Raw genomic sequence first — 13,053 nt, forward strand, 5'->3', positions numbered from 1 at the left:
GGATCCAGTAGAGCCCCCCCCCCCCCCTACTCCTAGTTATCAGTTTTACGGAGCAACGATTCGTCCTACACAGTCCCGACAAATTTACCTACACGAGACACGAGCTATCCCAAGTCGTCATCCTGCCAGTCGACAGCACGCGCTACGGCAGCTGGCAGTGACCTCAGACAAGCCAGATTGGTGTAGCCGTGAGGTTTCCGGGATACTGGGATCCTGGGTCCCATTCCTTCTCCTTGCGTCCAGGAGTCGGTCGGTAAACTGCTGCTGATCCTCGACAGCACAGTCATTCTCGGTAACGGGTCCCACGGGACTCATGACCACATTCGTCTGTCTCATGATAGACCCCCCCCCAACCCCTACCGTCCACGTGGTCCTACCGAATGCCCATAAATAACATCCTGAAATTCGAAACACTGAGCCCCTGGATCACGTTGGCCTGTGGTGCCACACAATAAGCAGAAGAAGAGCCTGTACGCTTGTTACGCAACAGATGCCCGGTCAGGTTATCTTGAGGTGAATACAGGGACAGTGCCTCCGAATGCAAACACTCGACTCCTTACACATCCTTGCCTATTTATCTCAATGACCGTTGTTCCAACAGATTTGCCGCTACATTTGCGTAAGTTGTGCAGATGAAACACAGGTCTCATGGTAACATACTCGTAATACTGTGGCATGGAGACCCGTTGCTAGGCAACGTCCACGAAATAAGCAACTATGCAACGGCTGTTACTAGGCAGAGGCCCGTAAACAGCAACAGAGGAAAGGTGTCTTCTATGCGATCCGTGCCGAGATGTTATAAGCAGGGGAAGTTAGCAGTTGCCGTGAATTAGATAACCGCTGCTCTTCGGTCGTCGTGAGCTGGTGCTGCGTCAGCTAGTAACATAGGCCGGGGACAGTTCGAGAACTTAGAAGGGGAACGTCCACCGTTGGGAACCGGTGCCAGGCAACGGATAGTGGAGGCTATAACAGACTGAGAAGACCTAGTCTTTCCTACAGTGATTTGTGAAGTGTGTAGAACACTAAGAGCACACTTCTTGCTTGCGTTTACGTTCTGTAAGTGTCCAATAAATCCGATTACCAATTCAAACCCCGTCTATAGGTACTAAATTCCTGACAATATCATCAACTGTTGGAAGAGTTTAGTGGCCGATCGGTGCTGAGTAGGAAGGGTAACAGTTCTTCAGGCGGTGGGACGCGTCCCGCTGATGACATGTGAGAACGACTTCCACAACGATTAATGCAATTCTGTGATAGATACTCGTATGTAACTGAGAGAAGAGACCTGTCGGGAGACGAGAGGCCATAAGAGTGGAGATTCTACTGACTGGAATGTGGCGCCGTGTGAACTGGTAGATAAAACCCTTTCGAATGTATATACTGCCTCCATTTTCATGGCAGAAAAAAGTGCATGGACTAGTCTCCCCACAGAAGATTGTTATGTTAGACTTGGAAGATATCGTGGCAGTGACGAAGATTACCGTATTCTGGGATGTGACGCCGTGTATTTTTATACAGAGTTAATACAGTGCCTCAATCTTCCGGATCTGCTTCGAATAGTACGTGTTGTGCATTCTTCCCATTCGTATGAGCGCTGTGTGTGTCGGCTTGTGACACAACCCTTCTAGACGAATCGCTCCATATTCCGCATGTTATGTTCCGGAAATCTGAGGACCTGCGGTTGGATTCCCTGCAGCGGAAGTGACCTCTCTTGTAAGATTTGAGGTTTTCACGGCGGTGACTATGAAGTAAGCAGTCCTCTGGGATGTGGCGCCGTGTAGATATTGTGTTAACCGACGTTCCTCCGAAACGTCGGTTAACACAATATATATTTCATAACGACGCCACATCCCAGAAGACTTGCTTTCTCTGACTTCTCTCTTGTCCGTCGCTGTCAAGATTGGATTTGCACCGCACTCCACCTCTATCTAATGGGTTCCGGCAGTAAGGTGGTCGGGCGTTAAGCTTGCCCCCCCCAACACATTCAACTGTCTTCTCAAAGAATGTCCTAGAACCAAATGAAATACGCCAGACAGAAAAAGAGGCACGTGGCCCTGGAAGCGAAGAATGAATCCTAGGAACACCCCCACCAGTTGCCTTTCGCTCTGATGCCGTGATCCTGAAACTTGACAAACTTGAACTACATAAAAAAGATAAAGACATTTTTTCCTGACGTCAGCTGCAGGCATTCCTTTATAAAAGGCGAAACGGACTAGAATGGAGCAGTAGGAAGGTCAAAGCCCAAGATGCAGGGTTCAACTTGTGCTGTTCTGACATTCATCTGCGTGTCTGGAGTCCTTGCATCCCTGCCACTGCGTAAGTACACCTGCACTGACACGTCCACGCGGAAGCACTAGGCACATCTGGCTTCTTACCAGGGTTCGACTCTCGGTAGTTTTCTCTTCTCCACAGCGTCCAGACCGCCCCTGGAACCCACACAGCCTCAAATTCAATACGTACCGAGGGCTATATTCACGGAAATAAAGAGGCCGGGGCGTGAAGCTGACCATACACTTCCATAGAGTACCGAGGTTAAGATTGCGTAGTTATAACTCCCCTTCTCAATATGTCTTCATGGTAAAAGGTAAAGCTATCTCTGTAACAGGCCTTCGTGGGCCATAGGCTTGTCAGACGTTGAGGCTCCCACGTTTTCTGGACAATCGGCTCACGGATGGCAGTAAGGATGTCAGCCTTACGCGCCGGCCGTCCTTTATCCCAGGAAGATTCCTGGTACTCATTTCTGTTAGAGGCTGAGTCGACCCCAGGTCCATAGTGCGGCTGGAAGCATTAGGTCAACTGAAAAATCCAATGACCTCATCGAGAGTCGAACCTGCGACCTTAAGGCTTGTAGCATAGTGCCTTGGTGGGGGTAGGTCTTTTTAAATAAGGAATTAAGTAAACGGACAAATCTATCCTTGCGTACTAATGGACCTTGGTAATAAAACAGAATTGCAGTTCCGTGTGCAGCCACGTCCAGACAGCACTGGAGGAGCTGTAGACCACGCATGCACGGATCCTGGCGAGTGCTGCAACCGGCATTGCGGGACGGATGGGTTCGCAGAATCAAGGAAGTGGGAAGGCACAACAGGGTTAAGGTTTCAAAGTACACCGTGTTGCCAAGTTTCATTATTTGCGTGATTTGTAATTATCAATTCCGGACGCCCTCCGAGCGAATCAGAATGTACTGCGCAGTCGCACGTGGACCACCGAGAGCGAGTATGTCACATGTCGATAACGTCAAGGGTAGGACTATGCACAGAGACGTGTGATAGGCAGGACCGGCCGAATTTCGTCGCCCATGTTGGCACTCCTGCAACTGCGGCGTGAAACCACAAACTCCTTTAATTAGTCACGACCTCATGCCTCAACAATTACGTAACACAGCGTTGCCCAATCGTCGTTCCAGGGTGAACCGGTATTTCTGTAATCTCCATAGGCTGTTTTTGCCAAAGGCTATTGTATGTGTTGCACTGAATCGTAACCTTTTCTTCCCTTTACTGAGCACGACAAGTCCCGCCAACACAACTATTGTATATAATTACATTTAGTGCACACAGTTCTTTATTACTGCAACCTACCACGCTCGTGGCCCTCGCCAGCATAGTTATACTAGGTTTTGGGCCCCGTCAGGACCCACTGCCTTATTTACTCGTTTGTTCGTTCCAGAACATTGCTCATCGATGAGAAGAGGGGTTTGTCTATCTGAGCAGGCGTCACACATGCTGCACTCTTAATTTCGCACGAGTCCACCCGCAATCGCCCTCTGCTCTGCTCAAAGAAACAAAAACTGGAACGCGCGCTTAGCAATGCAGGCCAAAGAAACGGCCGACATTCGAAGAGACAGCCCACGAAACACACGTACAGAAAACACATAAATCGGAGACAGGGTATACAAAACTGTTAGTGTCAGACATCTACAGCAGAGCGCAGCGGCTCACAATCCAAATGAACGCAGAAATACTTATTAATACTCCATTCTGGGTCTTCCTATTGGTCCCTTTCCTTACGGATTTCTCAAAGAAACCCTGCATGCGTTCCTCTTCGTCTCATGCGGACTACATGGTCTGCCGCTCTCATCCACCTCCATGTGGCCCTTCGAATTTTATTCGAACAAAAATACGAGTTATGGAGCTTCTCGTTACAGTATTTTTCTCCGATCTCCTCTTACTTCGTCCCTCTTGGCCCCAAAGACAATCCTCAGCAGCCTGCCCTTCCCATATCAGAGACCAACTTTCACACATATACAAAACTACAGGCAGAATTATAGTTCTGCACATTTTACATTTTACGTTTTTTGACAGCAAACGAGAAGACGAAAGGTTCTGACCTGAATGACAGCAAGCTTTACCCGAATATAATTTGCTCTCAATTTACTCATCAATCATATTTTGAATTTTGACTGACGCTAAACTGTAAGTGAACCAATGTAAAAATCAGAATTACATTTGCTCTAGACTGGGACAAAACGGAACAAAACAATCTGCACATACCATTCTGTGTTTGGTACCACAGAGAAACCAGAACTTGTAAGCACCGGCCCACGTATGGCTACTGACAGTTAGGCTAACAGGCGCACAAATATTCTGACGGTCAATAGGCTGAAATGTTACGAAAACAAAAACTGTATACAATTGTTGTAATTTCACACAATAATTGTGTTGACGGAACTTGTCCTTGTTAGCTGAGGCGTGGGGAGAGCAACGTCAGACAGGAAGAGTACCGAGACTTCGCTTGCGAATCATAGCCAACCCAGACACAAGCCCTGCCGATGGGGCAAACAGTTGTACAAGCAGCCGAGAGACAGCACGCAGGTGTCGCCATGATGAGGCAGATGGGACGTGTAATTACAAATATAATTATATTCCTTTGCTGAGATCGTAGAGAGAATTCCTCATGCCCTTGCTTCAAGTTTTCGCTTATCTCACAGGCTGCAATCACGTATTCCACGCTTCCGCGAGTTATCTCACGTGCGTCGATCACGCTTTCACGTAACTTGTCTCCCGGTATGAGTGTCCTGAAGTAGATTGACGTTGGAGGAGCACTGGCTTCTGTGGCGCGATCTGCTTGCATCTCGCTGGGTGTTCGCTTGGGGTAGTCTTCGCCCCTGACACTGGAGGCATCGCAGTAAAGGCTGTATTACTCTTCATACTATCGTCGTGACAAGTTCGCCCTCCCAGTTACCCCACTGTACAACGAGAAGGAACAAACCCGCATTCTGCATTGCTTCCACAAAGACTCCATTTACACGGCGACTAAACAAAGAAACACATGTAACGTTACACATTAATTTCATTGCATTCCACAACATCACAGAAGTTTTCTTTCCCTGTGGTTATAACAGCCAGCAAAGCAGCCATTGCTAGGTAAGAGCTGTGTAACACGCAACAATGGAGTAGCTGTTGGAAGCTGTGTTTCTGTGCGGTCCCTGCCGAGACTGTATAATGAGGACCAACTGCCATTACGAGAAAGTCTTAAGACGACATTGAGAAGAGTAGGAGGTCCATGATTTATGCTAACCGTCTTACAGTGCACACATTTTTTCACCTTACTCTTCTCTTTGCACTACATGTTTCAGCACTAATGTGCCATCTTCAGGTGCGTTTTCTCTATGCACGTCTAACTACTGCATTGCATGCCCTGATGTATTCATACTAAAATGACTAAAATATATATGCGTCATGTATAATAATAGATTTTAAATATTAAAACTTGTCAGGATTCGTCATCCTTACGTCGTATCTCAACACGCGAATCACAACAATCCTCCTCTGTGGGAGCACTCTTCCCACATGCATGTGTGTATTGTGCTCTGTGTTGTGTTCTTGCTCCCGTGACTGCGTGAGTTATACTACTGGATGTGTGTGTGTGCTGTCTTCGTTTTGATTAGACGTGCATAGAGAAAACGCACCTGAAGATGGCACATTAGTGCTGAAACATGTAGTGCAAAAGAGAAGAGTAAGGTGAAAAAGTGTGCACTGTAAGACGGTTAGCATAAATCATGGACATGAGTCAGTGCAACAGGACGCTAAAATATAACATTATGAGTAGGAGGTTGGTGTGAGATGGCCGCCAGCCTGCGAGGACGTTGGCCCGGGAGCAGAGAAACGTCCACTGTTGGAAGCCGCTACCAAGCATCGCAGTGAAGACCGTGACTGAGAACACTGGTGTGTGTGTGTGTGTGACAGTGATTTGTAAAGTGTAGTCACGAGTTGCATAAATGCGCAATAAATCGGATTAACAATCAAAACCCCGTCTATGGTCACTTATTTCGTGGCAGATTACTAAGGTGTGTGGCTGTAATGTATGTTCTGCGACCGTTGCAACAGCAGGGCCCCAGAAACACGTGCAGAAACACATGACACAATACGCATGACAAAAACGACATGAAACTACTCTGAGCAATGTATGACACTTCCCTCTGTTCAGAGGTCTGCATCTGGGTTGTGGCACTACCAACCTTGCAGGTGTGCCGCCATTTTGCAGTGACCTGCTGCAACTGTTCGCTGAAAATGTATGCGGTATGTTCATCCGCAACAAGTGCAACCACCTGCCAAGCTACACAGTGCCATAACCCACAAGGTCGCAAAGTTAATTCTTCATTGTCTTACGCGGTTCTCGTTTCTTTGCAGCCAAGTACATCAAACCGTGCTCGAGGAATGATCCGGACATTGACGAGTGCGCGAAGAGGCACGCGAAAGATGTGATCTCACACCCAGCACTAGCACAAGGTAAGCTGCAAGGTGCCAAGAAGCAGCGTAATGCCTCTGGTATGCCTCGATACGATTCTCTGGTGGACCCGCCATGACTGTATCACTCACTTCTGCTCCATTACGTGATGAGGTCAGGGTCAGATGACAGTAGTGTGTAGGAGGGGGGGAGGGCATTCAGTTTGAGAACGCGGAGACCTTGCCGTAGATGGAAGGACATTAAAAATGTGGACTGGATTCATCTGGCTCCGAGTAGGGACCACTGAACATGGCAATAAACCTTCAGGTTCCATAAATTGTTGGAAAGTTCTTGAGTAGCTGCTTCTCAGGAGAGGCTCAGCTCCATGAAAATAGCTACACAGTTAAGTGCTAAGTGTGACATCCTACTGACACCAGAGCATAGCTTCTGATAGCGATGTCAGTATAGCGACTGGCAACGGGCTGGATGACCGGTACGGTTAAGAATTTTAACTTCTCTAATTCTGGGGTCCACGCAACCCCCTATTTAATGGATACTGGTGGATTTTCCTCAAGAGTATAAGCAGCCGGGGAGTGAAGCTGACCACTTACCTCCAACCAGTGCCGAGGTTAAGAAAGCGTGGATCTATACAGGCACTCCCGCTTGCCTTCATGGCGTAGTGCATAATTAGTTAAGCACAGGGACAACTTTGCCTTGACAAATCAGCCGTGCACCCGGGAGAACAGGGGGACCAACAGGAACGCCCTAACTTCTGCGCTTCCAGTAGTGACACTATGCAGCGGCGAATGGCAGATGAAGTGGCCGAACCCGGGTGAGAGGGGGGCACGGAGAACATGTCAAGGTAGCCGGTGTCCCAATCGAGATTCGAAAGAAGCACCTCCCGAAGACGGGTGCACAACGTTACCCCCGCCCCGTGACATTCTGAGTGGGACAATACACATAAGGGGATGTCTGTTCCAGGCGACAGCAAGTACAAGTTGCCGCCACTCAACCCTCTCGAAATAAAGGAGTCCATTGTGCGAGACAAGAGAATGACACTGACACTGAGGGATCTCAAGATCTACGGGCTCTTGGGGGCTGAGGTGGATGCCATACGGTAAGAATCCTCCCGTTATGAGCTAACAATTGGTTCACGTCTTGTCAACAAACACAGCCTCTCAGAATACCAGAAAGAGGGAAACCCCTTGGAACATATGTTCATCAGAGCAAGCAATGGCCGAGCCCACACGCTCTGACCTCCTCGTTCACCTGACTTCACCCGAATTTTCCTTTCAGTTTCCCTCCTCCTGTTACTACAGTTCCCATGGTACTACCTGGGGCACAGGGGGAAGCTGCCCGAAGCGCATAGGAGTGCAACAAAGGACATCACTGGCACGTGGGAACGCAATGGAGAAAATATCTGATACAACACAGTTTACTTCATAATTATGAATATATTGTTATCTCAGACATACACGTAACTGTTCAAAATGGCGAACTAATTTCCAGACACTGCGCACTATGCAGCTGATACTGTGCTGACGCAATTCCATTCACAACGCACTTCTTGCTTATTGCAGCTATGACTTCGAGAAGCATCACATGCAGTTCTTGCTGAATTTCCCGCTTGTCACGGTGCTCGGGAAGTATGAGACAGACGGACGAATCCTGCTACTTCCCATCAAAGGAAATGGCAACATCAACATAACGGACGGTGAGAAGCCTGATAACACGCTGATGTTTCTGGTATCAGCAGAAACGTAGTCTTGCTCCCCGCCACTGATATTCCATAGTTGTCTTCAAACAGATCTGGTTATGTTCTACACTAACCAACTTACTCAATGTAAGATTTGAGGTTTTCACGGCGGTGATTATGAAGAAAGCAGTCTTCTGGGATGTGGCACCGTGTAGATGTGGTGTTAACCGACGTTTCGGAGGAACGTATCGCCTCCATCTACAGGGTAGAAGGATAAATAAGAAATCCGCGAGCGACCGGTTCTCACGGTCTCTTCGCTCGCGGATTTCTTATTTATCCTTCTACCCTGTAGATGGAGGCGATACGTTCCTCCGAAACGTCGGTTAACACCACATCTACACGGTGCCACATCCCAGAAGACTGCTCTCTTCAACTTACTCAAGGTTCCCAGTTATCACAATGCCATCACCAACGATTTTCTGCACTTTACTTCGGTTTATGTGCTCAAAATGTTACCGAGTATACTTTCTTCTGACATGTGAAGCACCTCACTCCTCCTCACTGCCGCTGGCTCCAAACAAGATTTTTTCTGCCATAGAGATCTCAGATAAGTAACATTTCTATATCACTGTTCAGATGTGCACAACATTCCTGCGCGATCTTTCTTCTATGACAGCGTTTCCCTTATGACTTAGCAACTAAACACGTTCTCACGCGGCAAACTTTTATGGAACCCCTAATAAAATTTCTTGCGTAGTTGACCGAGGCACTATGCTGCAAGCCGGAGGGTCGCGGGTTCTATTCCTGATGAGGTTGTTGCATTTTTTAATTGACCTAATCCATCCGCTCTATGGCCCTGGGGTCGTCTCAGCCTCTAACAGAAATGAGTACCAGGAATCTTCCTGGGGAGGCGAAGGGCGGCTGGCGCGTAAGGCTGACCTCACCGCCATCTGTGGGCCGGTTGTCTAGAATATGTGGGAGTCTCGACGTCTCAGAAACTTTTTGGGAAACACTGCTCCGTCAAATCAAATCCAGAGTAAAGCAGCGCTCACACAGAAGAGCGTATAGGAAGAGGTTCACAAGGTCAGGTTTTCACTGCTTTCAAGTTTCATGTTGTTGCTATTCTGAGATATGACGCAATGGCGTTGGTAGGTTCGTACCGACGATTCGGAGCAACACACTGCTTGCATCCTCAGAGTGATAAGCACGTAAAACTGTCTTTGTGCTTGTACAGGTCCACGTTTCCTTGATCTCGCCACTAATTTGAAGTGAGTGTTCAGTTTCAAGCCCCGGCAGCCTTATCCCCGAGGGAAGAACCCCCAAGCGCAGTCAGTATAGGGACTGGCTACGAGGTTCGAGAGGTCGGAGTTCCGAGTCCCGGTAGGATCAGCGACTTTCTCTTCTCCACGTCGTCCAGTCCAGCTCTGGGACCCACCCAGCCTCCTATCAAATGGGTACCGGGGCTCTCTCCAAGGAGGTAAAGCGACAGGGGCGTGAAGCTGACCACTCACCTCCAGTTAGTGCCGAAGTAAAGAAAATATGGACCTACACACCCATTCCCCCATACGCCTTCATAGCGTGCTGCTTAATTAGTTTAGCACAGGGACAGCCTAGACTCTAATGAGAGAGAGCACGTCGGTATGAACCCCGCAGCCGATACGCCAGAGGCCCCAGGACTAGCTATACTGACATGCCGCTCTCTGCCGTAGTGAACCTCAACGTCACGTTCGACACAGACTACTCCCTGCAGCAGATCCGCGGGAAGACCCACATGATTCTCGAGAACGGCAAGTGCACTGTTTGGTCCGGACGAACGTACGTCCACTTGACGAACCTGTTCAATGGCAATGAAGTTCTGGGTAAGTCGCTAACTCCAAGTTTCCTTCAGTTGGGTCAGTGGATGGTGTCTTTTAGTCGAAGTTCATCACAAATTATTAGACAGGGATTAGGAAGGTGTTCGCGGCTTCCTCGAATGCAACGCTAGAATATTCGCTTGGACAGACACAAGAAAACCAAAGTCTCATTAAATATGTCCTGTAATCTGATAGCGATTCCAATTGGATTGGTCCCGAATAAGTCCAGGGAGTGCCGATACAAGGGACATTGTTTGAAACATCTGAGAATACTTCATGCCCTGAATGGGCAAGCTTCGCGAAGGAAACAAGACCCCAGGTGTGGTGATGCTGGTTCCTGTCGCATGTTCAAAACAGAATCTATTAACTTCCTACGTCGTCATGAAGTGCTGACGTTTCAAACACGGTAATTTTCTCTTGTAGTCACGTACGTTCCGGGTTTTAAACTGCCTAAAAACAGAAAATGCACCTAACATAAAAAAAACCAACAAAAGCAACAAAATACCACCACGACCAAAGAAATGAACAGCAACAAAAGGACGCGGATTTAATTTTAATGGTAATAATTTCAATTTTACTCGAAATTTCAACTGTTTCTCGTTTCGTCATGAGAAAACAAGGCCCTGTCTTTACTCTACCTGCAGCAACGCTTTGTACGCATAGGATTCCGAGTAGGCGTCCAGACGCCGAATATGAAGACGTCACAATCTACTGGAGGGCCCAAACAGGGCTCGAAACGAAGGCAGTAAGGGCCGGCAGTAATATTGCCGGAAGCTGAGTCCCAAAGCCATTAATTCCGAAGATGGAAACCGAAATGTTTGCCCCGAAACCTTCTAAATTCTGGGCTGCTTCTTGCCCCTGAAAACTGAAGTCATGAACACCCTCCACTACTGGATGACATGGGGTTGTAGCCCTGCAGACACAAGAGAACCGCTTCGTTGCAGAAACTTCCGTGCGTTCGACTTCTCCTTGCACCAGTAAATGATCAGTTGCAGATTTTGCGTTCTGTGGCCAGTCTGACGAACCCCTGTGGTTGGTGAGTGAGTTGGTTGTTTGGTTCGCTGGCGCGTTAGTGAGTTAGATAACCTCTGGGGCTGAGTTGTAGTGAGCTGTTGCTCTCATGAGCTGGTGCCTGAGGCCGGGGACAGTTCGGGAACCCACAGGAGGGGGAATATCCGTCGTTGAAGCCGCTACGAAGCAACGGCTAATAAAGATGGTAGCAAACTAACAACACCTAGGGTGCTCTACAGTGATTTGTGAAGTGCAGCAAGGAACTGTATAAGTGCAATAAACCCGATTACCAATCCAGCAGTCACTCAGTCATTTGTTACATACATGAGACAGTATATAAGGGAACGATTACAATTCTTCCCTGCAAGCCGCTCGCGACCAACAGTTTGCCCGACAGAGAGTCGCTACGCAATAAACATATTTAATCCATTTCTATGCGATGTGGCAGCAGCGGAGAGCGGCAGCCGCTGACAATGTACTGCATGTTTCAGGTGCGCAGGTGAACGCTTTCATCAACGAGAACTGGAAAGATTTCCAGGATGCGGTGTCTCCTGCTTTCGCTGAGGTGATCGCACGCACAATTACCACCCTGGTGAACAACATGGCTACCCTTGTTCCTTACGACGAAGTGTTCCCCGAGACCGTCTCGTGAGGGGCGCCCTCCAGTGTTCCGAACGGAGGGCGTGCGTCTCCAGCCTCGGGTGACAACACGGCTGGCTCTCTCGGCGCACCCTGGGCACTGCGACCAGCCCTTTCAAACGGACTCAACTCAGCTGCTGTTTCCCCAATTTTTCTCCTGAGGAGGGAAACGGATACAGTCCCGGAAACGTTGTGTTCTTTCAGAATTCTGGGCAATGAACAGAGTCCAGCAATGTCAGAACTCCTCACTCTCCGTCTCCAGAGCTCGGCTTCACTGCTGTATTTTCCTTTTAAAATAAATCACTTCCATTCTCGCTTGAGACCTGAGTTTTTCTGAGCTGTGGAGATTCGTGTCGTGGTATTCTGGGTCACGACGCAATATCGCACCTTCTCCCTGCTACCTAGAAGATCCGTCCATCTGCATCCCCATGATCTCGCTACCTCAGTAACATCAGGGGTTCTCCACGTGACTTCCACCGGGAAATGAAATCCAGGTGTTCAACGTACAGAGCTGCTGACTGTAAAGGAAGCATGGGTACGACGCCTCAAATTCTGTGACGATGGCGTATTAATACAAATTCGGTGTTTCTTGGCATTATCCATTTCCCGTTTTTTATTAAAAACGTGCAATGTTTCGGAAACTGCATCCTGTCTCCGTCTTGAGGTAGAACCTACTCGGTTGGGCTCAGAGTTAGTCCCTACCTCCGGACACCTGCACCAACACAAGACAGGAGATACATACCAAGCACAGCACAAACCACCTGCGAGAGTGAAGACAAACATTAAATCATTAACAACTCCACAAATGAGACCTGGCACCAGAGTTCTATCAGAATAGAAGTCATCACTGGAGAGATAAATTCCCTGTATGGTACCAACTTAAAAAACACTAATTTCTCACTTAATATACACTGGAAGGAGTAGTATTTCCTTTACTTCTGCTGTGATAACGGGAAACTGTCTTGTGTTGGTGCTGGTGTCCGGAGGTAGGGACTAGCTCTGGGCCCAACTGAGTAGGTTCAACCTGAAGCTGGAGACAGAATCCAGTCTCCGTGTTTTTCTGAATTATGGATATGCCTCTCCGTATGATATGAACGTGAAGTTACAGCTATGTACTTATCGACTTGGCAGCTTCGAAAGTGACTGTGGTTCAGCATGCTTGCTCACTTAATCTGCAGGCCTGTGAGG

General features: G+C 48.2%; 1 protein-coding gene across 1 annotated transcript; it reads left to right on the plus strand.

Annotated features, from left to right (window-relative positions):
- Positions 1-2,209: 2,209 nt before the first annotated feature.
- LOC111865480 (protein takeout) lies at positions 2,210-12,185 on the plus strand. The gene is made up of 6 exons (XM_023853564.2): positions 2,210-2,316; positions 6,630-6,728; positions 7,648-7,783; positions 8,247-8,380; positions 10,072-10,221; positions 11,718-12,185. The coding sequence occupies exons 1-6, from the start codon at positions 2,247-2,249 to the stop codon at positions 11,876-11,878; spliced, it is 750 nt and encodes a 249-aa protein (XP_023709332.1). The 5' UTR covers positions 2,210-2,246; the 3' UTR covers positions 11,879-12,185.
- Positions 12,186-13,053: the final 868 nt, after the last annotated feature.

The sequence above is a fragment of the Cryptotermes secundus genome, unplaced genomic scaffold (genome assembly GCF_002891405.2).
Source record: "Cryptotermes secundus unplaced genomic scaffold, Csec_1.0 scaffold454, whole genome shotgun sequence".
Lineage (NCBI taxonomy): Eukaryota > Metazoa > Arthropoda > Insecta > Blattodea > Kalotermitidae > Cryptotermes > Cryptotermes secundus.